This window comes from Homalodisca vitripennis, chromosome 1 (assembly GCF_021130785.1).
Source record: "Homalodisca vitripennis isolate AUS2020 chromosome 1, UT_GWSS_2.1, whole genome shotgun sequence".
Classification (NCBI taxonomy): domain Eukaryota; kingdom Metazoa; phylum Arthropoda; class Insecta; order Hemiptera; family Cicadellidae; genus Homalodisca; species Homalodisca vitripennis.
This window is the reverse complement of record NC_060207.1, coordinates 55,787,027-55,814,715: the sequence shown is the minus strand read 5'-3', so window position 1 is coordinate 55,814,715 and position 27,689 is coordinate 55,787,027. Positions and strand designations below refer to the sequence as shown.

At 34.7% G+C, this 27,689-nt stretch overlaps 1 protein-coding gene across 3 annotated transcripts in view; it reads right to left on the bottom strand.

Moving 5' to 3' along the window:
- Nucleotides 1-27,689, bottom strand: part of LOC124361801 (LIM domain only protein 3-like) — a 179,112-nt gene that overhangs the window by 97,442 nt on the left and 53,981 nt on the right. For 2 of the 3 annotated variants that reach the window (XM_046815785.1, XM_046815802.1), the window contains exons 1-2: nucleotides 26,764-26,846; nucleotides 14,576-14,608 (exon numbers count right to left, since the gene is read on the bottom strand). In XM_046815785.1, coding sequence (XP_046671741.1) covers nucleotides 14,576-14,608; nucleotides 26,764-26,791 — 61 coding nt within the window. In that variant the 5' untranslated portion in view covers nucleotides 26,792-26,846. Of the gene's footprint in view, nucleotides 1-14,575; nucleotides 14,609-26,763; nucleotides 26,847-27,689 lie in introns of those variants that run through there. The other variant, XM_046815792.1, reaches the window with a different exon arrangement.

Genomic DNA, 27,689 nt, shown 5'->3' with positions numbered 1-27,689 from the left:
TTTTCTTTCCTCGTTACTTTAACATAATACTACAATACAGCTTGACTCGCGGACTGTTCCTCCTGAAAAATATAATAAGCAGTTGTCGTTGATTAATTTGAAAAGATAAATTAATTTACACGGTTTATTTAAACAAATGATCGTCACTTTAAGACTTATTTCCGTAATTTCTCAAAGTCGTTTCTGTAATTCAATTCAAACGAGAACTAAATATTGTAATCGAATTCTCAGGTAAAGCGAGGGAGAGGGCGGAGATACACGTTAGCGGAAACTGAACGTTTGGTGCGCAGATTGTGAAGCAGCAGACATAGAGAACAGGGCATGCCCCGGCCCAGCGGTTCCGGCAGAAAATGGCTTTCTCATGGTAATTTAACTCGAGATATAGCAAAAATAGCGATCCCGTAAAGAGGACGTAACGCCTCTAAATATTTATGGATTTCCATTGTGGCTTGAGAAGTATTAGAGCAATAAAAACATCGTCTTCATTGTTCGATTATGTTTGCTTTCTATCGCTATAAAAGAAACATCATAATGTGCACTAATGGAGTTTTCGAGACTTGTGACAACTGACAAGGGATATGATGTAATACTAAAGTCATTCCCCCTCAAGTAACATCATCAATTGAAGTACCTTCACTGAGTGTCGTTTGTCATAATAAACAACAGTGGAAGACATTATTTTACGTCTGTTAACAAGTACTGTATAATAATTATCATTACATAATTATTATAATTCATTTTATAACCAATTTTGGAGGATGAAAGATACATAACAATTTGTCCCAACAGTATGTGCTCATAAGTGTATGCTCTATTACTGGAACATTATTACAACAATTACATTTAAACTTAGTATACACATAAATACTCGTATGTATGTCATTTACATAAAGTGTTTAACCCTCCAAATATAGTGTCGTGTCCTACGAACTTAAGGCATTATAGGATACTTCATGACATTAAAAATATCAGAAATTACAAATATAACAAATGCATTGTTGAAAACAGATGACTATAGAATGTTGCTTGATGGTTAAAAATTAAAAAAAAAAAAAACAAAAAACAAATCAACCTGCGTGCAGATTTGTTGATTGATCACTCACGAGTTTCAGCGATGGCGTTAGATGTTGCCTAACAACTACAAATCCTTGACTGTATCTAACATTCATACAAAATACGCACAGTAGTGTTACAACTGAGTTACCGTGGCCCAAGTACGTAAGACAATTTATACAATAGTTAATTACGCATATCTACTTTTGTATTTCAGAACACGTATAAAGTCATAATAATATAAAATTATACCACATACGAGTAAATGGAAATAACAAAACGTGAATCAGCCAGATAAAAATGTTATTAATGTAAATGTAACACAACAACTCGTACAAAAGACATTAAATTAAATATTATACTTGTGTATCAGTAGATACATTGAATTTATGTTTGCTTATTAATAATGTCAAATAATGTATGTATAGCAGTACTTTAATTTACTGATTTACATTGTTAAAAGTAATATATACGTTTATTCGTATTGCTTCTATTTGACGACGAAAAATATATTCCACACGATCGAGGGGCTAAAATATTACTATTTTTAACATATTTCCCTACAAGTTCGAAATCGGGAGAGAACATATTGGTGGCCCATGTAATCTCAAATTTTCCAATCTTTACGACGTTGTACTGCAAGGTGGAACACTTGACGTTTTAGCTGGCACAACAACCCTTCTTCAGAATTAATTATGGTTCAGATCAGAATCAAAGTTAAAAAAGTCATGTGTCTCACCCTCCATAGTCTATTATAACCAGAATCACACTTCCTGTATCCAATAATAGTAGTATAGCCTGACAATTTTCCTTCATACTTGTACCAACACCTCTCCGGTAGAGTAGGCTCTATAGTGGTTTGTTTCAATATATACATAATGTAATTCATATGAAATATGCTATATGAATACAGTCAACTATGTCAATTAATTGTAAGTACATTAATTTTACCACAACCACAGCCTATTCCTGATTTGAAATGATTCAGGAAACTTAAAATTTCGTAACGAACGACCACTATAAATTAATTTCAAGGAAATATATGCTTCTTCTTGAAAGGTAAAATTGTATATTTTAGGTATAATAGCCACTTCTGAGAAATCAATGAGGTAACATATATATTTGAATATTAGTATTACAAATTAATAACAGTTTATAACTAAATGGTGTTTAAAAAGGCATTGAATTGGAAAGTCCTGGTATGATTGTTTTGGGGTTTTTAATGTTTTCGGGAGTGCTGAAAACAAATCTAAAAAAAGTGTTCCAACAAAAATTATGACGTTTTTTAATAAACAAAAACATGTGATATTTTAAAGTAAGCATTTGAAGTGGAAAAGGCCCTGTAATGAAATAAAGAGCGTACATTTTGTACGATTTATACGTATCGTATCTAAAAAATAGTGTAATATATTTTCCATTATTTAACATGTCGCGCAAAGACGTGTTAAATAAGAATTGAGTAAAAGAAAAAAAAAACATATTTAAATTGTGTCAGCTATCTGTCTCTCCGGTGTGAATCGAAAAAATAACACAATAGTTAAGAGAACGGCCATGTAACCCTGCTATATTGGAAGCCTCTATAAAGTTTATAGACCTTACAAAAATACTGTAAACACATAAATTGCAGGAAACTTTACGCTTTTATTAGGCTGAATGGTATTTTCTGGTTATAATAGTTATTTTAAATCAATAAGCTAAAAACTATAAACATCACGTTTTTATTAGTGGTTAAAAAAACTTATTACGCTTGATAATTTTTGTTGAAAAGAAAATCGGATTTGGGTTCAGCAACTCCAAAAACATTAAAAACAAATAAACCGGAACTTTCTACTTAAACACACCATTTGACTGGGATGTGATTTATGATATTCTTCTAATTTAGCGAGCATGACTCATTGCATCCCATATCAGATATTAATAAAATATGTAATCGATAGCTCTGGGATCTAGAGATGCTAACTAAACTAACTGTACAGGCGCACTTGCTTAGTTTGCGATAATATGGAGGGGAGTAGGAGCGTCAAGTAGCGAGGGAACCGTTGTACGAAACTAAAACTAGTCCTATCTATGAGTGGCGTACAAGAACTAGAGTAGCTCTAATACCCGTAACTTGTGTTAACTAATGAAAACTTATCCCTTTGTGACGTTACAGATGCCTTGTAAACTGTTTGGTTAAAATCACTTGTACCTTACAGAGGCGTGTTCCCGTCCGGATGGAAAGTGCAGCCTGACGTGAGGTGTGTGGATGTGACGCGATGACACAGGAGACGTGTCAGACCGTGTGATGGCGCTATCACCCATCCATCACCACACTATCGGGTGACTGGTGGCCGGCGCACATCGGCTCATCTCGCGCCATTTTTCACCACCCGTTAATGACCGAGCCGGCGCGGGATTGAATCCGGTGTCACTGTCCCACTAAATCACGGGCGGCCCGTATATCACCCGTGTAATGAACTACATACATCAGATAATGCGTATCAACAGAGCGGTAAATACCACGCCGCGCCGCGCCGCCGACGATAACACGTCAAAAACGGGTTAGTTCCATGTGTGTAATCGCGCCCGGCGTCCCCGACATTATTGCACTTTTAATTACGGCTGATCCAGATAAAACGATTTATTACGGTTTAAACCGACTTTGCATAAACGCCGCTTTGTTTTTCATCAGGTCTCGTTCATCATTTTTCGCAAATACTGGGATTTTAATAGGGTTTGGCTCACTGCATTGTCGCCGCGCAGTTGTGATTGAATCTGTTTGCCAACTCAGAGCGTATATCGGAGTGTAGCGGGCGCATTTTTTAACTGAGCGAATTCCAGTTAAAATAGCTAAAGCGTGTATGTTTGGATTTTATAAAAAATGCGTCAATTTAGAAAGAGAAGATATTTTTCCTCTTATCTTAGAAAAAAATTTGAGGCGATGTGATGTATCTGCTGTAGTACTCTAGATCAACATCTTTATTAATGGCTTCAGGGTAATATGTAAAGTAATATGTTGAGCACAATATCATTTTATGGTGTCAGTTTATTTAACAACATTATTCTGCATTTACTTACATTCATCAGATGTAAAAGCACTTTGTAACGTCATGTATACGGTGTACACAATTTTATGGTGTCAGTTTATTTAACAACATTATTCTGCATTTACTTACATTCATCAGATGTAAAAGCACTTTGTAACGTCATGTATACGGTGTACACAATTTTATGGTGTCAGTTTATTTAACAACATTATTCTGCATTTACTTACATTCATCAGATGTAAAAGCACTTTGAAACGTCATGTATACGGTGTACACAATTTTATGAAATTGCCCAAGGCTGTTTCAAAAGTAGGCTACTACGGGACTGTTGTTGGCTAGTGTAATGATGGTATATGCGTTATACATAGCGGTGAGTGGGAACCTGACTTGAAAGGTGATGATACCGGTCGTCGCTTAATATTTGTAACCTTTAACTTCGCCGGTTTGATCAAAATCACAATCCCTTAAGATACACCTGAATATAACAAAAATATACAAGGTTTCTTATTATTTCGTAAGGAATTTGAAGTTCATTATATAGGCCATCTTAGCACATAAAGGCACGGAAAAACGATTAAAGAGAATATATATATATATATATATATATATATATATATATATATATATATATATATACACACACACACACATATATGATTTCTTAAGCAATATTTAATTAAAACGTGTAGTTATCGTGTCATAATTTATTCATATGTTAAAATATTTGCATTGTCATCTGAGTCCTCTTAAACCTAGTTACATAATAACCCAGACAACTACATTATATGTTTATAACTTCTGATGGGAACGTCAACAATATTTTTACCACCACACGTCCATAAGATGATTTTGAGTTTTAATTTAACATAATTATAAAATAAGATTTTCGCTCCATCTAAGTATAACTTGCAAGCCTTAGATCTAAAATCAACAGTTTTTAACAGAGATTGCACAACATGATTTTTTAATTGTTGGTAAATATGAAATGAGGTAAAATATTAATATCTCTGAGCTATATTAGAGTTTGTTACAGATTGAAATTATCTCATGATTTAAAATGTTTCTTTTTACTGAACATTCCTATTCTTGGATGCCCAGCCCAGATACATGAGTATAGTTAGTTACATGTAAAGTCTAACGACGTGTTTCAAAGGTTCGTTCCCAAAGATATACCTACTATATACCTACCTTCTCATGTAGATCTGAGCGGTAGACAACATCGACATCCTCAGGACTAGGGTAGTGGTTAGAACAATTGCGCCAAAGAAAAGTAGACGGATGGGCCATTTTAAGAACCCGGATATTGTTAAGCTCAGTTGCGATGGTGTTGTTAGTACCAGAATGTCAGTGGAGGTAACTGTGTGTGAAGTGTTCCTTGTAGAAGTAACAACAGGACATTAGATGGGTGTGATATTATATTAGATCTGCGACTAAATAATAAAAAAGTATAATAAAAATAATAAATAACTGGAGACCGAACAATATAGGGCGAGCACAATTAGGAAATAAGACCGACAAACTTACTGATAATTCAGCATGCCACTGTAAGGAATGCCTCACCGTCACTGTGGCTGGCACAGAAACGGTATTAGGATGTCTCTGTAATGAGAGGCTTTCGTCTCCAAATAGTGTCGTAACATAAATGGACAGTCTGCCGAAGGTTCATTATAACACTGCGACAAGATTGAGAATTCGACTATAGCCGAAACACTAATGTCTCACAAAAATATTGTACAGGACGGCAAATTCAGTAGAGGCTCAGAATGTCTATTGCAACAAGAACAAAGACAATGGGGTCACCGTCCCTTGGCTGAGTTTGGGGACTAAATACTTGTTTACTGACAAGAGGCGTGTATGGGAGTATGACCGGGAACAGGAGACTTCGTCTAGATCTCATCGTGCCTCTCCCATGAGGAACAGAATGCCAAGAGTTTAGCACATCTAGTGGGCAATGTGCTTTGAAGTGAGAAAACTCAACTTCATTGAGCGTGGCGATAATCGAGTGTTGCCTACATCGTACTTACTGTCAAGCCAAGCATCACAAATCGAGGTCTTCTGATCTGACACAGCTACGTTGTTACTACTGTAATAATCTAATTCACTTCGTTAGCGAGCTTCATGCCCACAATATGTTATAAGAAGTTTGAAATAATAAATAAGGTTCAACGTATAATTCAAGGAACCATAAGAATTTGCTCGCTTAAAGAAATAAAATCACTCTATGGTAGTTTAACATTTTTGTTATCAAACATGGGAACACTATGTATATAATAAAAATATGATTACAACTGGTTTCAGTTCCAGAAGAATATACGATATATATATATATATATATATATATATATATATATATATATATATATATATATATATATATATGTATGGTTTCCTTGAAACCAAAATAAGGCCAGTATATATAAATATATGATCCACCTCCGGGTTGGAGCAGAAGTTCGCATAACTCACGTCAGCTGACGTAGCCTCCACCACATTAGTCAACTGTCAAAGTGTCGTCATTAATTAGGAAGGCCAAGCCAAGTTTGCCTGTCAATAAGTACAGGGATGCCTTGTTTAAAGCCTCTGTTGGAGGGCGTCTTAATCCAACACTTGCAACCCCAGGCAAACCGCTCCTTCACTACCTCGCTCACCGCTGAGAGTTTGGACACTGTTCAAGAAATTGTTTAGAGGTTGTGTGTAGTGAAATTAAAATGCATTATTTTAAACAATAAATTAAGAAAATAATTGATTTTCTTAATTTAATTAGAAAGAAAAAAATAAAATAGTTTCATGATTTACAATAAAATAGTTTCATATGTTTGCTATGTGCCAATAACAGGCTAAAATCTAACGAAAAGATTGATTGTCATATGATTGCTGCATGCCAATAACAGGCTAAAATCTAACGAAATGGTTAATTGTCATATGATTGCTATATGCCAATAACAGGCTAAAATCTAACGAAAAGATTGATTGTCATATGATTGCTGCATGCCAATAACAGGCTAAAATCTAACGAAATGGTTAATTGTCATATGATTGCTATATGCCAATAACAGGCTAAAATCTAACGAAAAGATTAATTGTCATATGATTGCTATATTCCAAGAACAGGCTAAAATCTAACGAATGATTAATTGTCACATGATTGCTATATGCCAATAACAGGCTATAATCTAAGGAAAAGATTAATTTTACAAGTATATTTACAGCTAGTATCAGCAACTATTCTATTGTATACAAATCTAATGTTATCTGTCTGTGTGTTCGCAAGCACGCGTCGTGTGTGTGTGTGTGTGTGTGTGTGTGTGTGTGTGTGTGTGTGTGTGTGTGTGTGTTTTACTCAATCATGTAAAACCTACTGCGCCGATTCAATTAAAATTTAACATGGGAATTCTTGGGGTCCTGGTTAAACTATACCCTATTACTATTTCGAAATCCCTCCTGACTACGCCCCACTGGTCAAAAACTCCCTTTTTAGACGTGAGAATCCCTAAACAATACTTAAACTTATGGATACAAAATGGATCAGAAGATTGGAATAATTTTCAGTAAAAGTCAGGAGTATTTGGAATGATATTCAAAAGAATATGCTCACAATTTCTCTGTGTTTTAGAAGGAAATTGCCAGCGAGTAACAGGTAACTACTATTTTTATCACATTTTCCTAATAAGAGTGTGCTACGTGGAAGTGCGCTTCAATTGGACTCACAGGTGTTTGAATTTGTTTGACGTACAACTCGTTATGCTGACAGTTTGAAATTAGTGAGTTCATCGCCACAATTACTCGTATATTGATTTGTGTTTACATGGCCACAAGTTTTTAGGCACTCGAAGAAAAAAAACAGATTCCAATCCTCGAATCGTAGTATTCTATTTTTATAACATGTCACGATGACAAATGTCCTAAAGGATGTTATCCTTTCAAATCATTCAACGTCAATAATACATTTTCAACAAATCAGAGATTGATTTGGTAAACCGTTATATTTTCGTTTACTATCATACACATTAGTATATAAAACACCAAATAATACTACGGTGTACTTTGTTCGAAGAATCATAGCTCCTCTAATAAAGCTATTCTCACAGCTGAAGACGTGAAACTAATAAAGTCCTTTGAGTTTCTTCGAGCACCTATTTCTTTCAGAGGTTTAATTTACTAATTTTACATGGATTTCACAATAAATGTTAGTAACCCGGGACATGTGGAATGCCTAATTGTGCAAAATTTTCCTGTATGATTATTTCTGTTTTATTTTCAATACCTAGTGATTGTTCTGATGTCATAACGTTGAATATAATAGATTTTAAATGAAGATTTTACTAATTCATTACTAGTTTTTGACGTTTTTGTTTTCAGGTAGTGGTAAAATTGTCTAAAGATATTTTAATGGACGGACCGGTACAGCCTCTCTCAACGTATTCCTACCTTGTCCGGCTTGTAAACGTGATCTACATGGTGTAACAACAGCCGCCCATAATGGACAAGCAGCTCGTTATAGAGGGACTTTGTGTGGGTTTATTATTGGTGACGGTGGCGCGGCTGGTGTCAGTGTCCAGCACTAATGAGGAGCTCTATTACTGCTAAACACCTTACGTTCTCCCCTCGCGTTACAGGTTACAGCTGACCCGACTGTCATCCTATACCATATTAAATTATTAAGACCGCGATAGGTTCGTCCACTGCCATTCATATCGACGGTGTACGAATCGATGAGGTTTTACTCTACTAAATGTATATTCATAAACAATTGTTTTTATTCTGGCATGGGTTCCCTTATTACGAATGGGGAAAATTTCACGTAGTACAATCAACACAACACGAGTTAATGATTACGAAGTGATTCACAACAAGAAGTATAAGTATTAAGATTCGTAGAAAATATGAGGAATGCAATATAGTTATAACATTAAAAGCATACATTTCCTTATCTATAGATACTTTTCCATGCGAATAAGTTGGTTGTTGGTTTTTTTGTAACTTGATTTGACAATATTCCGGTATTACCCTAAGTGCAATTCATTTTGGTCTTTAGGACTTTGTAATTTTAATAATAATTGTTTTGGATATTTTAAATATTGTATTAAAATAATTTTAAGTCACTATGATGTCAATAAATACTCAGTGGTTCTCTAAACAATTATAAATGATTTATGATTTATTCTGCTAGAACTTAAGCGTGTGTGTGACAATCAAAACTAGCTATTTTTATGTATATTATATGAACAGTTTCAATCAAAACTGTAATACTAATCATAATTGATTTTTACGCTTGTACGTGAAGCCAGCTAATAAAACAAATACTTAGTTTGACTAGTCCCAACTGACAATACAAATGCACAAACTTATTCCAAACAAACCCCATAAATAACTGGTCTAGCGATGACTCGTTTAAACAAATTCAGTTTTAGTCACAATTGACGTTTATTGACAATAGTTTACAATTAATCAGGAATTAACTCATCATTCGTGAAAACACAGTTTATAATACTGTATATTAGCAGAGTTACAAAAATATAACATCAACATAGATATTTCATAATCTCGAACAAAAATAATTTTTATATGGCTTAAAATGTCAGAGTACTATGACTCACTAAAACAAATAATAAATTAGTTAATGCTTTAAATGCTAGTTAATAATGGTTAAATTGAAATTTGACATTAATATTTAATATTTTCGTTTATGCTACTGTGAACTAAATGGTTTATTACTACTACTACTTATTACATATTTGAGAGGAAACGTAGAATAGTTAAGAAAAGTTATTAATAAAGAATAACAGCATCTAACGGAAAAGTTATTGCAACTGTTCTTAAGAAGACTTAGGAAACTGGCCACAGGAAAAATAAAATATTTAACTTGTTTATCCTATAATAAGCTTATTTCGCTCTGGAGCCATTACGTTTTCTTACCGGCAAGACTTTTTCATTTAAGTTCTGTTCGCTTTCCTATTGGTTTAAAACTGTATAATCGCCTTACCCTTTTAACATTCATTTATTGATGTCTTTAGAAATTAAAGTTTTAGAGGTTTAATTGAATCGCACTCGGGGTTTTCTCCCCATGTCTTGGAAAATATGAAAAAGTCCAATCGGATTAGTTCAACAAAACTTTCAAATAAATCACATAGTTGCTTGTTTATTAAAATATTAATATCACCATACCCTATTGTTCTTTATTAGTATCGTATATTTAAAACTCCTAATATACGATAGTTTTTCCAAACTTTATCAGATAATTAATTTTGTTTCGTTTATCTATTTAAAACCCGTTACGGCTAATTTGAATTTCCAATTTCGATGGCTTTCTACGTTTTTTTGTCACTAATCTTTCCCCCAATATTTCAACTTTCTCCTAGTTTTTTTTATTTCCGTCATCCAATCCAATGCAATAATTCTCTTTAGCCCTATAAGTATTTTATTTAGACCGTTTGAATCAGTCCATGTATTTAAATAATCATATCGTAAAAAGTCAACAGATTTTATTTATGGAAGACATACTTTTTATGTTGTACATCTCACGTTAGTTGAGTATAGTTATTTATTTTAACTGCTACACATAACTTTTTTCATTTGATTTTTCATGTCCATTTGCAAAAGGCGAAATAATTAACATTTATTCAAATAAATTTTGTGATCAAGTCATTTTCAGAAGTATTACCTGATGGGACACAAACTGTTACATTGATAATTACCTATACACCAATATATTATTTATTCAATGCAACCATTAACATTCTTGAAATGAAATTCTAACTGTCTGATGTTAATATATTATTATTGGTTCATTAATAATATATAAATATATGATTTCTTGCTAAATTTTCGTTTCATGGTAGTTGATTTGAGTACACAAATGTATTGACCACGTGAAATAATACTACAGTACTGTACGAGTTAAGTTGTACAGTACCACTGTTTAATTTTGTTGAAAAGTTTGACCTCTCTTTGAAGTCGGTTTTCATGGAATTCATCATTACTGGTATTTAAATAATAACTATTACATGGTTCGATTACTTTTAAAATCTTTTTGGGACTAAGTTAAATCTTAACTAGTTCAATAACCATGCAAAATTAGCATTATTTAAATAAAAAATATAATTGATAATTATTTAATTTCCAGGCAAGAAACATCTCCAAGCCAGACACAACTATTCAAAACAAAAGAAATGCGGCCAGACATACTGATCTTTCCTTTATTTCTTCTTGTTGCATAAACATACATTTATCTTCTCAATCATTCTCTATCCATCATCGACATTCATGTATTAATATTTGTATGTGATTGATAATTTAGATGTATTTGATTTGTTTAAACTTATTCGTAAACTCAAATGAATGTCGAGCTGAGCTCTCGCCTAGCCGCCTGTTGTCGCGCGAGTAACAGTGGAATAAAAAGTAACAGCTGTAAACGAAATTCTGTACCAGAATAATAATAGATGTAAACGACGGCGAGTTGTTCCTCTGAACAAATTAATTAAGTTTGTATGTGTACAGGGTATTATTTATTCTCGGGGGTAACTAAATGGCTCCTTTTTGTAGAGGCAGAGCTACAATTAACATGGGCATGCAAATGAAGGCACGGATAAGCAAGTCCGCTTTTTGTCCACTTGTTTTTGTTGTTTCGCGTCACTTTTCCGGTCGTTTTTTCCCTGAATTATGTAATGCCCACTGTAGGTGGGAGACTTAACAATTCATACAGCGGCAACGGTTTTACCCGCGACCACAACAAAAACGCCGCAGAAAGGATGAGATTTTTATATAATATTTACTGGCTCGAAAAAATCCACCGGCTTCCTTCCCCAAAGCCACGCCTCTTGGAGTGCGTTCCATAATTGACACAGGAAAAATAGAATTTGATATCAGCTTAATCCGATGTGCGTTCGCTCCCGTTTCTTTATTTACCAGATTTTACGATTCAGGATTTGATTGCAGTTTTCATAGAGTTGTTGGGGTTCCTTTAACAGATGTGTTTTGTTGCCCTGTGTAAAGTTTGTTGTATGATCTGGTCACAAGCTCAAACTACGACTACGACTTAAGGAGATCAGCATTGTATCAACAAAAAAACGTGTAAAACAAAGTTATTATAATACTAATAATATTAAAAACTATTATATCAGTGAAACGATAGTATAATTGACTGAAGCTCTTGAATTTCAATCCAACATAAATTACACATAGTTTTTTACAGGTAGTTAAAATAAAATAATTCAATAATAAATATTTTTTAGAAGTACTATTATGTCCGTCCACTTTGTCTCAAATTTCTTCCTCTTTATTAAATATATTTTTGAAATTTCTCTCTACTTGCTTCGTAAATGGTGACGTACACAATCCCGTCTAATTTTGTGGAAAACTAGACCCAAAGTTCAGTAAAAACGAGTTCATGGAAAATTTTTAGAATCGAAAATTACAAACAATATTGGGGTTTTTCTAGCAATAATAATCCAAACAAAAACAGTTTTATCTTACATATGGAGTTTTTTACTCGTTAAAAGTCAAGGTAATGAACATTATAAACTTAAAATACGTTAGAAACAACCACGCTTTAATGTAAGGCATCAATGTTCATGTTTGTCATTAAAATACACCAAATTAAGGAATTGGCTATACAGTGAGCGTTATTGATATTACCTTTTTTTGCAGTGACGAGAATCTGTAGCCAATTCAATAAAAAGAACAGGCAAACAGGGCCATGGAATGTCCAGCTTATTGATCAACTTCCAAGAATAATTCACTGTTTACAATTCATTTTACATAGTTAAAAGCATTTTTATCTGAATAAAATACAAATTTGATGTGTTACTACAATTGTATTAGGCTGCATGTAATCAACTCATCTACCAGCATTATTTTATGCATCGGATGGAAAATTATTTTATACTGTTAAAATTACCATTGAAGTCACCAAATAGGACGTAAAAAATACTATATTTAACATCATACGTATTTTATAGTGTCATCGACTATATTTATTTGTAAATCCCTTTAATTTGAATACGTTGTCCATAATATCCCTCATCCGTATTAGCAGAAATAATTCAGAATATAGAATAAACGTGTGGTGCATTCAGTAAATCTTTTGATTAAGAGATAACGAAGTTCAGTTAAAGCGAGGGTAAAGAATGTCGGTAAAATGGGGAGGGGGAGGGTAATGTCTTCATTAACCCAAGTGGGAACTGAGCGGCTCTGCGCGGCCTGCCGGGACACTGTCGCTAATTAATAACTCTATAACAACACTCAAGCGGGCAAGAATGCTGAAGAGATTCGCAAGGTGGTGCATATTTAACGCGGACCTCCCCTCTCACCCCGCCCACCCACTCTTCTGGTTGACTGCGAGCGATCTTGAAGGAACAGTATGTATGTTATTTTTGTAAAATATAACTTAACCCCTCTATACACCTTTTGAAAAATTTTATAATGTTTATGGTTTTAGTGACACGTTTGTGCTTAATTTGTATTTAATGGTTTGTGACTTGAAGAAGAGTGCAAATACCAGTACTTAAAACACCGTGTCCAGTTTTATTTAGCACTAAGCCTGACAAGTGCTCATAACCTAGTGTTTTCATGGTGTTCAAATCTATTTAATGATCAATATAATAAATTGTAGCCTTCGAAGTTTTACAGATTCATATTTGTTCGATTATGATAATAAATTATCATTGGTAAATTAAAATTGAATGACTATTAATAATTTGTTTCAAAAATAAAAATGATCATCATAAAATGTATATGTTTTATAACATTCGATGATGATTTGATTTTGTTGCCTCGAGTAACATTTTTAATGATTTTGAATTGCCGAACAAAATGCCACTTTGCTCACAGGTTGAACGAATTATTAATTTGGAATAGAAATTAACTTTTCCACTATGCTACAATTGGTTAATATTCATTGTAATAGTGTGATTTTTAAAACAAATTTTTAACTCGAGCTTGAAATTTTATGCTATTATGACTATTTTTATTCCTAATAAATTCCACTAATATGAAACGGAAGCTTCCTTGGGAACAGGGTGAACAGACGTCCGGCTTTAGGAGGTCCTGTCCTCCTTTGTAACGTTTATCCTAAAATGGCTTTAAGAAAATTATGTAAAAGTTGTGCTATTTGCAAACGCTTAAATGTATGAAAACAGTGGCACCATAACATTCTTCTGACTTCCCAAGGCCAGAAGATAAGGCATGAAAAATTATCGCAGAGTACGCATAACGCAGTGGCATGAGATCTGTTGTTAGATTCAGTGGTGTGTTCCTCCTTTTTGCTTTAATGTTCTCCTTTTAAAAATCTGGTCACCTTATTTGGGAAACCAATTTAGACTGCTTTGTCGATATGCGGATATTGGTCGACTGCAGGTTCTGTACATCAAAACCGATATCGGGGCTAGTTAAATGCCTAATTTGGAGATAACAATACACCAATATTCGTTTTGAACTCGCAAAGAATTAATGTGGAATGATTCGTATAAAAACTAGTTGTACAAACATAGTTCTCTTACCTCCGTCACCGGTGGCGGCTTGCCTCGTCATCCCTGCAACAGAAAGAGTTTCAAAACATTGAAATAGGTTGTGATTGTTAAATTACCGCAGGCATACAATATGCTATTGTTAAATGTTATGGTGTCTAGAAATGTTACCAAAGTTGTTGTGTGTAAAGATTGTAAAGATGTGTGAGTTGTGTGTGGGACTGGAGGATTTGTTTAAAGGTTTAAAGGATCCGCTACATGAACGATTATGGAATGATTATACTTGGTGTGAACAGAACAACTTAGATGTTAGTACTTCGTATACTTGACACTGAGCATGCAAGAGTAACAGATGGACGAATGGATGACATTATTTTGTGTGTTTATAATTATTATATTTATTAAGTTACTAACATTGCAATTTTTAAAACATTATGTAACTGTTATTTACTAACGTTAAAGTAGTTACAGATTGATATATGTCATTATAACTTTTTTCTCTGACATTCAATGTGAGGTTAAATAAAAAAACAATTTTCATTTGATTTCAACAGCGCTTTTACCGAAAGCTACAGTCAATGAAGCCCATTCTCTGCTAAATCGCAACATTCAACCGCCACAATAGAGGAAATGCCGCACGTAAAGAGAAGAACCGCCAATTTGCGGCGACGGTATGTTTTAATCAACAACACGGCGATGGGCACTCGGCGCGGTGTTATCGCCCGTTTACGCGACGTCATTAAGCTGCCATTATCGCGGACAAAGATATCGCCGCTGAGTTCGGTATCGATTTCGAATCAATCGAGATGTGACATGCCATTCAATTAGTGTGTGGAGCTTCCTTTGTCCTGGCTATCGGTGTTCCGGTGGAGCGCTCCGCGGCTGACAACCCTTCTGGTTCCGACAACCTCTCCCTCTCCCCTCCCTCGGCCGTGGACCCTGTGTAACTCTGGGTTTTAGCTGCTGCCAGAATCTCTTCCTCGCCTAAACCCTTTCTTGTATGTACATCCTTGCAGCTGAAGAGACTTCAATATCTCAACCTGAACGAAACGGTATGTCACAAACTTAGAAATCGCAACATTCAACCGCCACAATAGAGGAAATGCCGCACGTAAAGAGAAGAACCGCCAATTTGCGGCGACGGTATGTTTTAATCAACAACACGGCGATGGGCACTCGGCGCGGTGTTATCGCCCGTTTACGCGACGTCATTAAGCTGCCATTATCGCGGACAAAGATATCGCCGCTGAGTTCGGTATCGATTTCGAATCAATCGAGATGTGACATGCCATTCAATTAGTGTGTGGAGCTTCCTTTGTCCTGGCTATCGGTTTTCCGGTGGAGCGCTCCGCGGCTGACAACCCTTCTGGTTCCGACAACCTCTCCCTCTCCCCTCCCTCGGCCGTGGACCCTGTGTAACTCTGGGTTTTAGCTGCTGCCAGAATCTCTTCCTCGCCTAAACCCTTTCTTGTATGTACATCCTTGCAGCTGAAGAGACTTCAATATCTCAACCTGAACGAAACGGTATGTCACAAACTTAGAAATGTGACCACCCACGCCTCTTTATAGTGTCATAACAGAAAGTTTATGCAAAAGTGATCTAACAATTTGAGCTTACAAAGAGTTAAATGAGAAACTCCGTAGAGCATCGTCAGTACCTATATTTTTAGATCAGTGACAATCATCCATTAAGAACATATAAAGCTACCTGAGAAACTCCATAAATATCAAACAAATCCCTAGATTAATATGAATGGTCACAACCTCAAAGCAACCAACACTTCCAGATGGCAAGGCAAACCACTCATATTAACGCTTATTAATAAGCCTGGACAATGACAACCTAGCAAATTTCTAGACTCAGAAACGAACCTTTTATATTTGACTACATTAATGGTCGTATATAACATAAAATGAACTCCACATAAGGCTTCATGTACCGAGTAATGGCATGAGGCATGAGTAATTATACCAATTTAGTGAATTTGTATAGTAATCTTTAAAGTAACATCAATCTTAACATAAGACACATTACTAGTTATATTTATATTGGATATATTATAAACTTTTCTTATTTATAGACAAAGCGTATAAGGATTCTTGACCCTTTTCTGAGAAGCCACCTGAATATAGTAGTCGTGTGATGAAGAAATGTTTCATATTAATTTTCTAGTATAATTATATAAATATAAAACTCAATGACATGTTAGTCACTGTGGAAATACTGATAAATACCGGTACACGTTTTTAACTCTACAGTAAAGAAATTAAAATTATATTCACCGCTTTGTCTTATTTGAACAGTAATAACACAAGTTTTATCTAAATCTTAATGTTGCATCCCATGAAGAAATTTGGCGCTGGAAAACACGCTGGAGCGGCACGGGTTGAATCGGGGAGGATGTCGGTGGATGAAAGAGCCGGGGGATAAATGGCGGAAGTGGAGTAAAGGGATTTACGGTGATAAGGGTGTGAATATGCGCGCGGGGAGGAGCGGAGGGATGTGGGCAATGGAGCGGAACATGTAGAGATAAGGTGGCTTTGTCGGCGGTCACTGAGTCGTCTCAGATAACAGCTGATGAGGTGACAGTAACGGTGACATCAGTGGAACGGTAAACTGCGGCTTGGTAACACACCCAATACTATCGATTACATAGTTGTATTCACCAGTAACTTTTGTGGTGCACTAAGATACGGACTTTGGTTGTTCCCTTCCTTCTGTTTATACCCTTGTTTACTTTAGGCAATTGGTATGAACTCATTATTGTGTAACTGTTAAATACGCACTTTTCAGTCTTATTTTAGGGGTCCATCATATTACATCAATGATGCTCTGTAAACATTGGACTCCGACTTCAGAGCTGAAGTCCCCAACCCCCGGTCTTAAATGATTACCATGCAATTTAATATACGAATTCGGTCATCGCATACTCATAGGAACTGTTTCGCATTCCGTTGCAGACTTTCAGCATAGTGCTCTTTGACAAAACAAAGTTTAGGTATCATTAATTTCCTTTCCTATTATTTATTATCTGTTATATCCGTAATTTACTATCATGTAACGACCAACGTCTTAAAACGTTCCTAAAGTCACCTACACTCACTTCACTGTATATACTAAAGTATATTTAGACATTATAATTTTAGTATTATACTAATTTACATCAATTCTATCTTCAAGTAATGTTATTACTGAGTTTAAGCGATAACTCTAAAATTCATTACTAATCGAAACACTGTACAATTAGTATTAGTAATTTTGGGGACAGTCAGATTTGCATCATAGAAGCAGCGACAAAAACGTAAAATCCAATCTTGTGATGATAAGAAAGCACCCCTGTGAAGTGAGGGTGAGTAGGAGTTATACGGTATTTGGGCGGTAAATAGTGGCAGAGTGGTCAGCGTTATCAGTCGCCGCTAGGCGAGCGGGTTTATCAGGTGACGGATGACCGGCGCGCAGATCCCCTGATAGTCCGGCTAATTTATTCATAGGAAGCGATTAACAAAGGGACGGGGATATCTGTGACGTCAGACCGTCCCCTCGTCCGTTAGTCACAGGCTTACCTTGCAAATCCGCCGCCAGATCACGCCACCGTCCGCGACCACCTTCTGTCCTTCTTGTGGTGATAACATTAGGTATGCTGGTTTATAAATAGTTTTAATGTTTGAAGTTATCATGATAAACGGTTAAAATGCCTTACACTATTAACGGAATAAATTTTAAACTACCATCAGAATATCCATGCAATCTACAAAAAAATAATAGTTTAGCTGAAATTATTTTATTTATTAAATGTTAATGTAATCAATAAGGATATATGACTAAGTTAAATAAAACTACAAAACGTATTAAAACATATATCTTTAAAGGGCCAAACTCTGTCCGCTGTCTCCAAATCATAAGCTTTTTTCAATACAGCTTTTTAATGCTAAAACAATTTAATATATTATTGAACATTGTTAACGGCTAATGAGAATAGGTTTGACGGCGGTATCAGTGAAACTATCCTAGCCAAATGTCATCGCTATAAAGATAACGGGCCGTAATGGTCAGCTGGTATTAGAACTCCACCTTTTTTGTAACAAATGCATGCCTTCATCAGGCATTTGTGATCAGGCTCTTCAGAATTTTATTCAGTTACTCGATATCTCGAGGGATGTTTTTCGGTCGTTAAAATTTTCGTAGCTCGCTCTAAGGGTCGGAAGGATCAAAAATTTTAAGTATCAGCTATTCGAAAAAAGTGAATATCTCCGAACTTTGTTCTCACAATGAAACAGCTGTTTTTTTGGTTTGCATTATTGGTTTTATTATTTAAGTTGATAATAAAAATGCTTAAGTTTTGAGGGCAGCTACTTCAAATCACAACTCAATAAGATACTAGGCATATTAGATTTTGTTATTATTTAGATAGAATATGGCCCGTAATTGTATCGTAAACAGAATGTTTTGGATAGCTTAGAATGAATTAGAATTTAGATGAAAAGAAGAACTGGAAGAATCTGAAGTGATATATCCAAACTGTAAAAATCCCTACGTTATAAAAACTAGGATTATTCTTTTTATTACCGGTACTTCTAATATGTTACGCATTTAGTTCATTACATTACTGTTAACATTTTGTTTTCAGTATTTCATTCAGCGTAAATAATAAATGGCATAAAGAATATATTTTATTACTCATTTGTTTCTTTAATATTGTTACATTGATTATATAATTCATACATCTCAGAGCTCAAAAATAGGAATTTGATTATATCATATATAGATTAATAGAAAAAGTGAAAAAAAGAAGCCTAAATTTTCGTTACGAAATTTTAACAACTACTGAATATTCGATTTGAAATTATCGAATGTACACTTTTAATTAGCATAGTATTGATAGAAATGCTGTAATTCATGTTAATTATAATTGAAATGATTTTTAGACACTGAAGAAAAATATAGGTGATGCAAATTGAATAAAACAAACAGTTTAGGTATGCAAACAGAAAGTGAGGGGATGGGAGGGAGAGACGGAGTAAAGCGTAGCGGGCGAGGGAGGGTTGAGGGTCAAATATTCAATGTAGCATGCAGGCTAGTGTACTGCTGGAGCAATTATTGTGGACCGGACCGGAAGAGTCGCAAGTGACGGCCGAACCGTACAGAAGTCCCCCCTCCTCCTCCCCTCGGTGGTCACCCCTGGCCGGTTTGCATACTGAGTCCGGCTCTGTTTTTACATTAAGCCCGCAATGTATTTTATTTAAGCCGTGATTTATGTGGGCCATGCCATCCGAGTTCTATCTGGGGTTGCCACACACCGCAAGAAGCTCGGCCCTTCCTGCAATGTACGAGAGACTCATGCATGCAATCAGACACACACACACACACACACACACACACACACACACACACACACACACACACACACACACCACACCTCACCCCTCTCTCTCACTCTCTCACAGCAGCCCGTTTGTACAATTATCTTATTGCTACTGTTTGAAACCTGGGGCCGATTTCATCATTAGGTTCCGTTGTTTTTCTTCCAAGTTATCCCTCTCTCTCTTAAATCCACAGACAGGTAATCCTCTAATCAAACCAGCCATGAACACTCTTATCTGCTTTCCTTAGATGTATTACATACTTAATCCAAAAATATATATTAAACAGACAAAAGAAAAACTCACAAAAGGGATTCGTCGAATATTTAAAATATATAATTCATCAGTAGATCCTGCATAAATAGCTGGACGGCTGAAAGTCTACACTTTTTGCAGAACACCAAGTATTCGTCAGGAGAAGATATAACGAGAGGCTTCTTTCTGTCTGACATGAAGTTGATATCCGTTTTTTAATAGTAAAAAAAGGTTTTAACAAATGATTGTATTTACATAAATGAGTGACAATGTCGAAAAGCTATGTACTCAAAATCCGTCGTAATTATTCTCTTGCAGTGATGACAGATTGATGTTCACGATTGGAATGCATTATTATTGTTATTATATTCTTGTAAAAAACCCTTTAATTACTACAAATGAGCGGCAAAACAAAAAATACATTTAATGGCACTATCAGTTTTCATTTCCTGATTTGGTGATTACTGTTAATTAGCAAATTAATGTAACGGTGCCAAGGTGTCATTCTTATGTACATCTCACATCTATTGTTCATACAACTTACATTAAACAAAATATTTTTGTTTGCGAAGTAGTGGGAAAATATAAACAAACAGAACAGCACTCTTGTAACAGAGGCGAGTGTCCAGAGAGTGCGGTGTCCCACAGGATCCCTGTTAGCTCTCAGGGAGTCTGTTGCACGATTGTCGATGACGACTCTCCAACTCTGACAACCTAATATCAATCTATTATAGAAAATCGTGATAAAAGTTAGAGCCAATTTTTACCAATGTTAACTTTATCACGGGCTAAGGAGTCTATGGTAAGTTGAAACAACTCAACCCCCTCCCCCAAACACAAATGACAAATTACGTAAACATATTTTAAATATCTCAAAATACGGTCTATCAGAATTTGAAGTTACATAATCAAATCTCGTTATATTTAAATGTAACACGGGGTGGATTTGTGCTTTATTAAGTGATTAACAATTGAGTAAAAAACGTATTTAAGTTTCCCTTTGGGCATGTTCATAAGACAATGGGCAACACAAGGATTGCTCTTTTTAATGTTTCTAAATGTTTGATTCCAAGGAGGGCTATTTATTTAGATTCTTTGGTACTTTCTTCGTTATCAATTTCAGATGTTACGAAAGTACGCATTTACATATAAGAGTAAGTTGGTTTGTTTATTTTTGTATGAAAAGACTAAAATGCTATAAAATATATTTGAGTAAAGAGATGGCTGCAAATCGATTCAATTTAACATGTAGATATTTTGCTACACTTAACTCGCATGCAATGGTTTATTAAAATAATAATTGTTGATCTTAACAATAAAGACAAAATCCAAAGCTTTTTTATATAGAGTTTGGTTAATTAATGGGTATAAAAGTAGTGACAGTTTAAATTCTTACAGGTAACACAAGATTCGACTTTTTATCTACCTATAATAAATATTACAAGTCGGTTCTACCTATTTGCTTAGAGCATTAAGGATAACACATGATTTTATTTGACCTCCACCGTTGTCTATAGTTATAGTGTCGTCGAGAAGTCTTGAGTTCTATTTTCGGAGAGGACAACATAAATTTATCAGGTTTTGCGTCATTTGTGCTTATAATCGTTTAGTATGATCAACAAGGTACCTCACGAACAGAAAATTACATAAAAAAGTGATAATCCTAAAATCATTTACTAGTCGAAACAATAACTATACAGCACAATAATTGACGTAGTTGACAAAAAAATAACGCATCATAGAACTCATTCTTTTAGAAATATAGTTTCATGGAAAGTTTAAAGGCTACATATAAAATATTTTTTAACATTTTTGTTTTGATTGTTAAAATTACACTGAATTTCATATCATTGTTTAAATAATAAAATTCTACTCATCAAAGCTCTATAAAGTGATGTATGAGCCCGGATAGATTAGGCTTCATATGTTGTTTTGTCCATGTTTAAGTAAATCTCTTATGGGCGTATAGAGTTTGCTTACACATTTATTTATTCTCGTTGCCATCATGGCAATCTTAAGACCAATGTAAAAATACTCGCTAACGTTTGAACAAATCCCATATACTATCGTTGAACTCAGTGCTCCTCATATATAAATGAAGCTAAATGTCAAAGTTCAAGTCTATAGGTCAGTTCGTATTCGAGATATCTTGTGGACAGGCAAACAGACAGACAGCAATGAAGTTTTTCCAGCCCCACGAGCTTTGCTAAAGCTCAGCCAATTAAAATGCTATTGCAGTTAAAAGAATCCCCTAAATTGATCCGATAGCTCACAAAATCGTAAAGGTGTGTAATAATGTTAACGGCACACAAGTTAACAATCCTAGTCATATAAAACTGTATAGAAGACCTAACTTACACGATGCACGAGATACTGAGCCACACTATGATTAATGTATAACCACAATCGTCGTTTAAACTGCGGTGAGATGGAAAGTTTGCTGTCCAGCGACCCCCTCCCCCTCCCCGCGGCCACTTCCTGGCCCCTGACATTGTCTCAGTTTATGCTCCCCCCCGCCCAGCCATTCAACCCCTCGAAATGTAAATCAGACAGCCAATGTTCTTTCAAATAGCAATATCAATAATACAACCCTCACATCTTCAACAGCCACTTCTGTTTGCACGCACAGACAATATTTTGTGCGCCCCAAGTCCTTATAAGTTATACGTAACTTTGTCTCAGTTGATGGTAAAAAATGACAAGATCAACTCTCTTGCCTCAAATTTACTCCATAATACTGTCAGTTGAATTAAGTTTATAAAGTTAAGTTAATTCGTAGAATTAATAGTTGACTTGGTAAGCATTTAATTAATGTTTAATTAATAAATGTGTGTTAAATTGTGCATTCGATTTCAAATCAAGGCCTGATACACTTGCACTTGTAATAAAAGTGTCTACTGTATGTAACCTAAGTTAAATCATGTTAAATAATCATGATACATAATTGTGTTACCAAGAAGGCATATAGTTCCAATACAACTGGAACATAGCACTTGCAGAAAACTTCTGCATAACTTCACCGAACATGAGCCCCAGAGTCCAAAATCACCGACATTCAAACATTACAAAAATCACGATATCCGTTATTTATAGGCATAGAAAATTGTTTTATACAAATGAATATGGAATTATGTCTAAAATAAACCATATTAATATTTTAGCAGTCACAAAGTCTACCTATTCCTTGCAACTGAGCCGGAAAAACTATTTCAATTTGTTTTTACTCAAAGTTTTAGTAAAATTTAGCTAAGTGTGTGTATTAATCAAGCATTGCTTATATCAATTTCAATGCAGTATTATCTAAATGCCAATATGTCTGTTAACATAAGATAATTCCAGAGCTATCAGTATTGCAGATTAACGTGTATTAATGTAATCTGCATAGTAATGTAAGGGGAGTTAGAAGAGCCAATGTGCGTAGCTGCACTACTTGGTACCTTCAACGAGGGTACACACTTTATTTACCTTTGGTATTCCAGTTTCTTTTCTGACTTCCTATCTCGAAAATGCCTGTCTGGGTTGCGAGCATTTAAAACATGTAGTGGTCTCAATACTGGAAAATTAATTATCTACGTATAGATTTACAAGTGAATCACTCTTGATCAAAGCAAATGTTTATTAGTAATAGTTACATATTTCGTTTAAGAGCAAACCTTCCCCTTTTACACATTACAATCAATATTTAAGAGTGTAAATGTAAAGCCCACATATATAAAGCAGCAATAAATAAATAAATCCAGCCCATTTCACGTTTGCGGCAACAGCGATAAAAATCGCGGAGGTTGATTCAAGCGTTCGCTTCACAGTCGGTTTATTCGGCGGTGATTTTGTTCTCTCTGAGTTTAAGTTATTTACCGCCACTACCTGTACGATCACGATTGGGGGTTCTCTCGATTTGTAGCGGTGTGGTGCCAAGTTTGGCCGCTAGAGGTCGGGGTGACCGCTCCTGATGTATGGGACACCTCACGCATCGCCGCCCCGCTCGTCCCCCCATCCCTGGTCATTTAATTGACATAAAACTGCTCGTGTTCATTTGGTAAAACAACAATTTCGGCATAAATTGTTTTATTCGTTTGTTTGCGCCGGTTTATCTAATTTTTACCGCTTCGTTTTGTCGAGGGAACCTTTGTCACTGTGGAGCAAAAAATTAACTTTCATTTTTTGCCGCGTGATTCCACACTTCCGTGCGCAATCTTTAATCCGTCCCCGTATAAATTACGAGCCTTTCACCTCGACCGGAAAGTCCGTGTTAGTCAGATCACTTTTTCAACGCAAACGCAGTGTGAACTACTCGAGTGAATGATAGCTTGAAATAATGTTTCAATTATTACTCTTATTGAAACAACAATTTGTATATACACCAGATTGTATAATAACCAGATAGCATTAATATATAGGAATAAATGTTAAAATTCCAACTCGAGATATTCTGGCCAAACATGAAGAGGTGGATTTAGGTTTATTTTTCGTCTTTCATTTGAAATTTAAAAATACATTAGCTCGAGTTATTTCTTCCTTCAGGAAATAAGACTATTGCTCTTTTTCCTGTGTATTACAACAAAGCTCGTACATGTTCCAGTAGTCGAGAGCCAATTTGTATAGTATGGTCACACAACCTGGTTTTACTTGAAATCGATAGAAACACTTTCCTTAAGAAAGAGGTTGATTGACAGCTTCCCTAGTTTCTGTGGAGGTCGACATGGAAGGGGGGTATCTAAAGGGTTTTAAAAATGAAACGATAAGTTTTCCTCAGATAATATCTCAGCTTGATACATAACTAACCGTTAAGACACGTGAACAAATGATAAATCAGCATCTGCTAACCACATACACAGACCTTCAAAGTGGTGACATTGAATCTCCATATCTAGTTGTGTGACAGCGATATAACTATTTACGTATCAAGTGGTCATTTTAAGTGCCATGCTAGAAAAAATATCATCTGAGAAAATTGTATCATAAAAAATCAAAATATAGAGCCAACAGTAAATTTATTTTTATGAACAATTTCTCCGTCGATTTTAATAAGATTCTGCCCATATGCAACGCAAATTGGCTCTCGGATTACATATAAGTATTTTCCAATAGCTTGAATAAAGAGTGTTATTTATATAAATAATTTTACAGCATTTAAATTATGACAATCAAAATAAATTATACTCATATTTATATGTACAATTAGGACTATCTACTCACAGTTCAGTTTTGAAACACTGATATGACCATTGGAATCAAGTAATGTTTGACCAAGTTTTGTATTTTACATGTCAAATAATTTGCTATGGAATTAAAACAAAACTTTATTGCTGATCATTAAGCACGTTATTTTCTATCTGAGGGATTGTTTGAACACTTTGTGTTCATTTTCGTTTCATAGAAACCGTCAGGCATGTAACGAAATTACCATCGTCATTTTTATATGTTTTGCATGTCTTACAGTCCTAACAATAGGGCCCCTTCACCCCCGAAGCAGAGTAGTTCTTTCCACTTATTGGGATTGTAATCTCTTTACTTACGCTATAATGGGCTATTGGTAAAAATAAAATTGAGGAATTCTTAATTAAACTTTATTTTTAATATGACCCTATATTTTTACAATATTTACCGAAGCTGATTTTATATTTGAAGGCGAAAATAGCCTGTTATGACAATATTTTAAATTACTTCCTCATTTAACATACTTTGCACTACAAATTTAATATTATGTTTAAGGAAATTTTGATGAATTTCTGTAGATGAAATGAAAAAAAATGTCAATGACAGATTTTGTTATTTTAGTTCTGTTATGTTTGTCTGAAATTAATCTGAAAGTGATTATCTGTCAATGTTCCGTAATTATTACAGTTTTGTAGTTTAAGGTCGTTTTGTTTCTGATATGTCTATATACTCATATAACTCTGTTTTTTAATGTAAAATCGGTTTTTCCTTTTTCAAAATGCCATATTTTAGTTAGTAAAATTAAATTCGCATGAAATGGTTCTTGGAAACTTTTTACACTGTAGTTAGGAATTTCGTTTACACATAGTATATTTATTTTAGGAGAACTGTTTTGTATTTATGAAACTAAGATGCTACATTCAATTTACTAAGTAAGTAACACTTGTAAATTATAAATCTGCTTTTTTATTGTGTTTTTTCATTATATTTTCAGTTGTGTTCAATTGTTTTATGTTTGTTTATTTCAATACTCGATGTCAGCCTAAAAAGTGACTTACAGTGTTATTGGTTAGTAACATTATTTTTAATTCCTGTGTTGTTTTTGGTAAGTTTTATTGTTTTCACAGGCAGGAAATATCAAAGGCGTCGAGTATCTGAAATAGTGAACTAGATCATTAAAATTAAATACAACGCCTGGTGACAGGACAGACGCAACCTGAAAAGGTACTGTACTTTTGTATTAAGCCGACCACATTTACTTTCTTTACTTATTGTATGTTTTCAGTTGAACTAAACCTTTCCTATCCTTTACCGCCCGCATGTACTATTCAACTATCTTACCTATCCTACCCATATTTAACAACTAAATCCATATCTTAACATATCATATCCGTATCTTAGACCTATTCTATTCAGCGCATATATGAGAAGAAAAAACAACAACTTACCGAACCAAAATATCCGACTCGTACGCATGTTGTCCAAGTACCTGAAGACCAAGTATCTTACCCGAGTGCAAAGCCTACTGCCGTGTCGCTCGTCTGACCTTTGCTACTTGAGATAAGATAAACGGACACAACAAAACCACAATATTACATACTTAATCATGTCCAGTAAATATTGTTTTAATTATGGATAGGTAAGTTTTGTTATTTTTAATCAGAAACATATGAGAAGTGTCTTTAGCCGCTATAATGCATCGGAGAAAATACTATGTAAAAGTTACACCAAGGAGATTTTTACCAATTTATTTACCATAACGAAGCTTTACCATAAAGTTTACCATACATTTGCGATCTTATTGCAGTCGCCAATACAATTAGTTTGATTGTTTAAGTGTTTCTCTACACACGCATCCACCTGCCTATGAATTTTTACACTCTACACCATTCACAAGTGCTACTTCTCATATGTTCAACAGAGGGGTGTCAATGATGCACTTTTATTGTGTCGGTGAGAGGATAAAATGATATCCACCAAGTTAAAACTTGAGCTTGAACTCGAAACGTATTGCAACAGTAATTTATATCTATTTTATTCCCCATATGCAGTTGACTTTCCATTGTTCAGTACAGGATTTGTATAATTTTTTAGAATATCCTAATATTTAAGAAGGGTCGAATAGACTATACACGTCCTTAACGTGATTTTTGTTTTAAAATCGTAGTCTCTTAATAACATTTCTCGAACAATAAAAATACAAGAACAGATTTTAACCTCTCTTTTAGGAACTATAGGACAATTCTAAGGAGACATTGAAGGAGTTTTATAACCAGGCCTAAATAAAAACGACTGAAAAAAAATATATATACAGTATTGCATGTCATTAGGTTAAAAAATAATTTACGAATAACTTTAGAAAATTCCTTTTTAA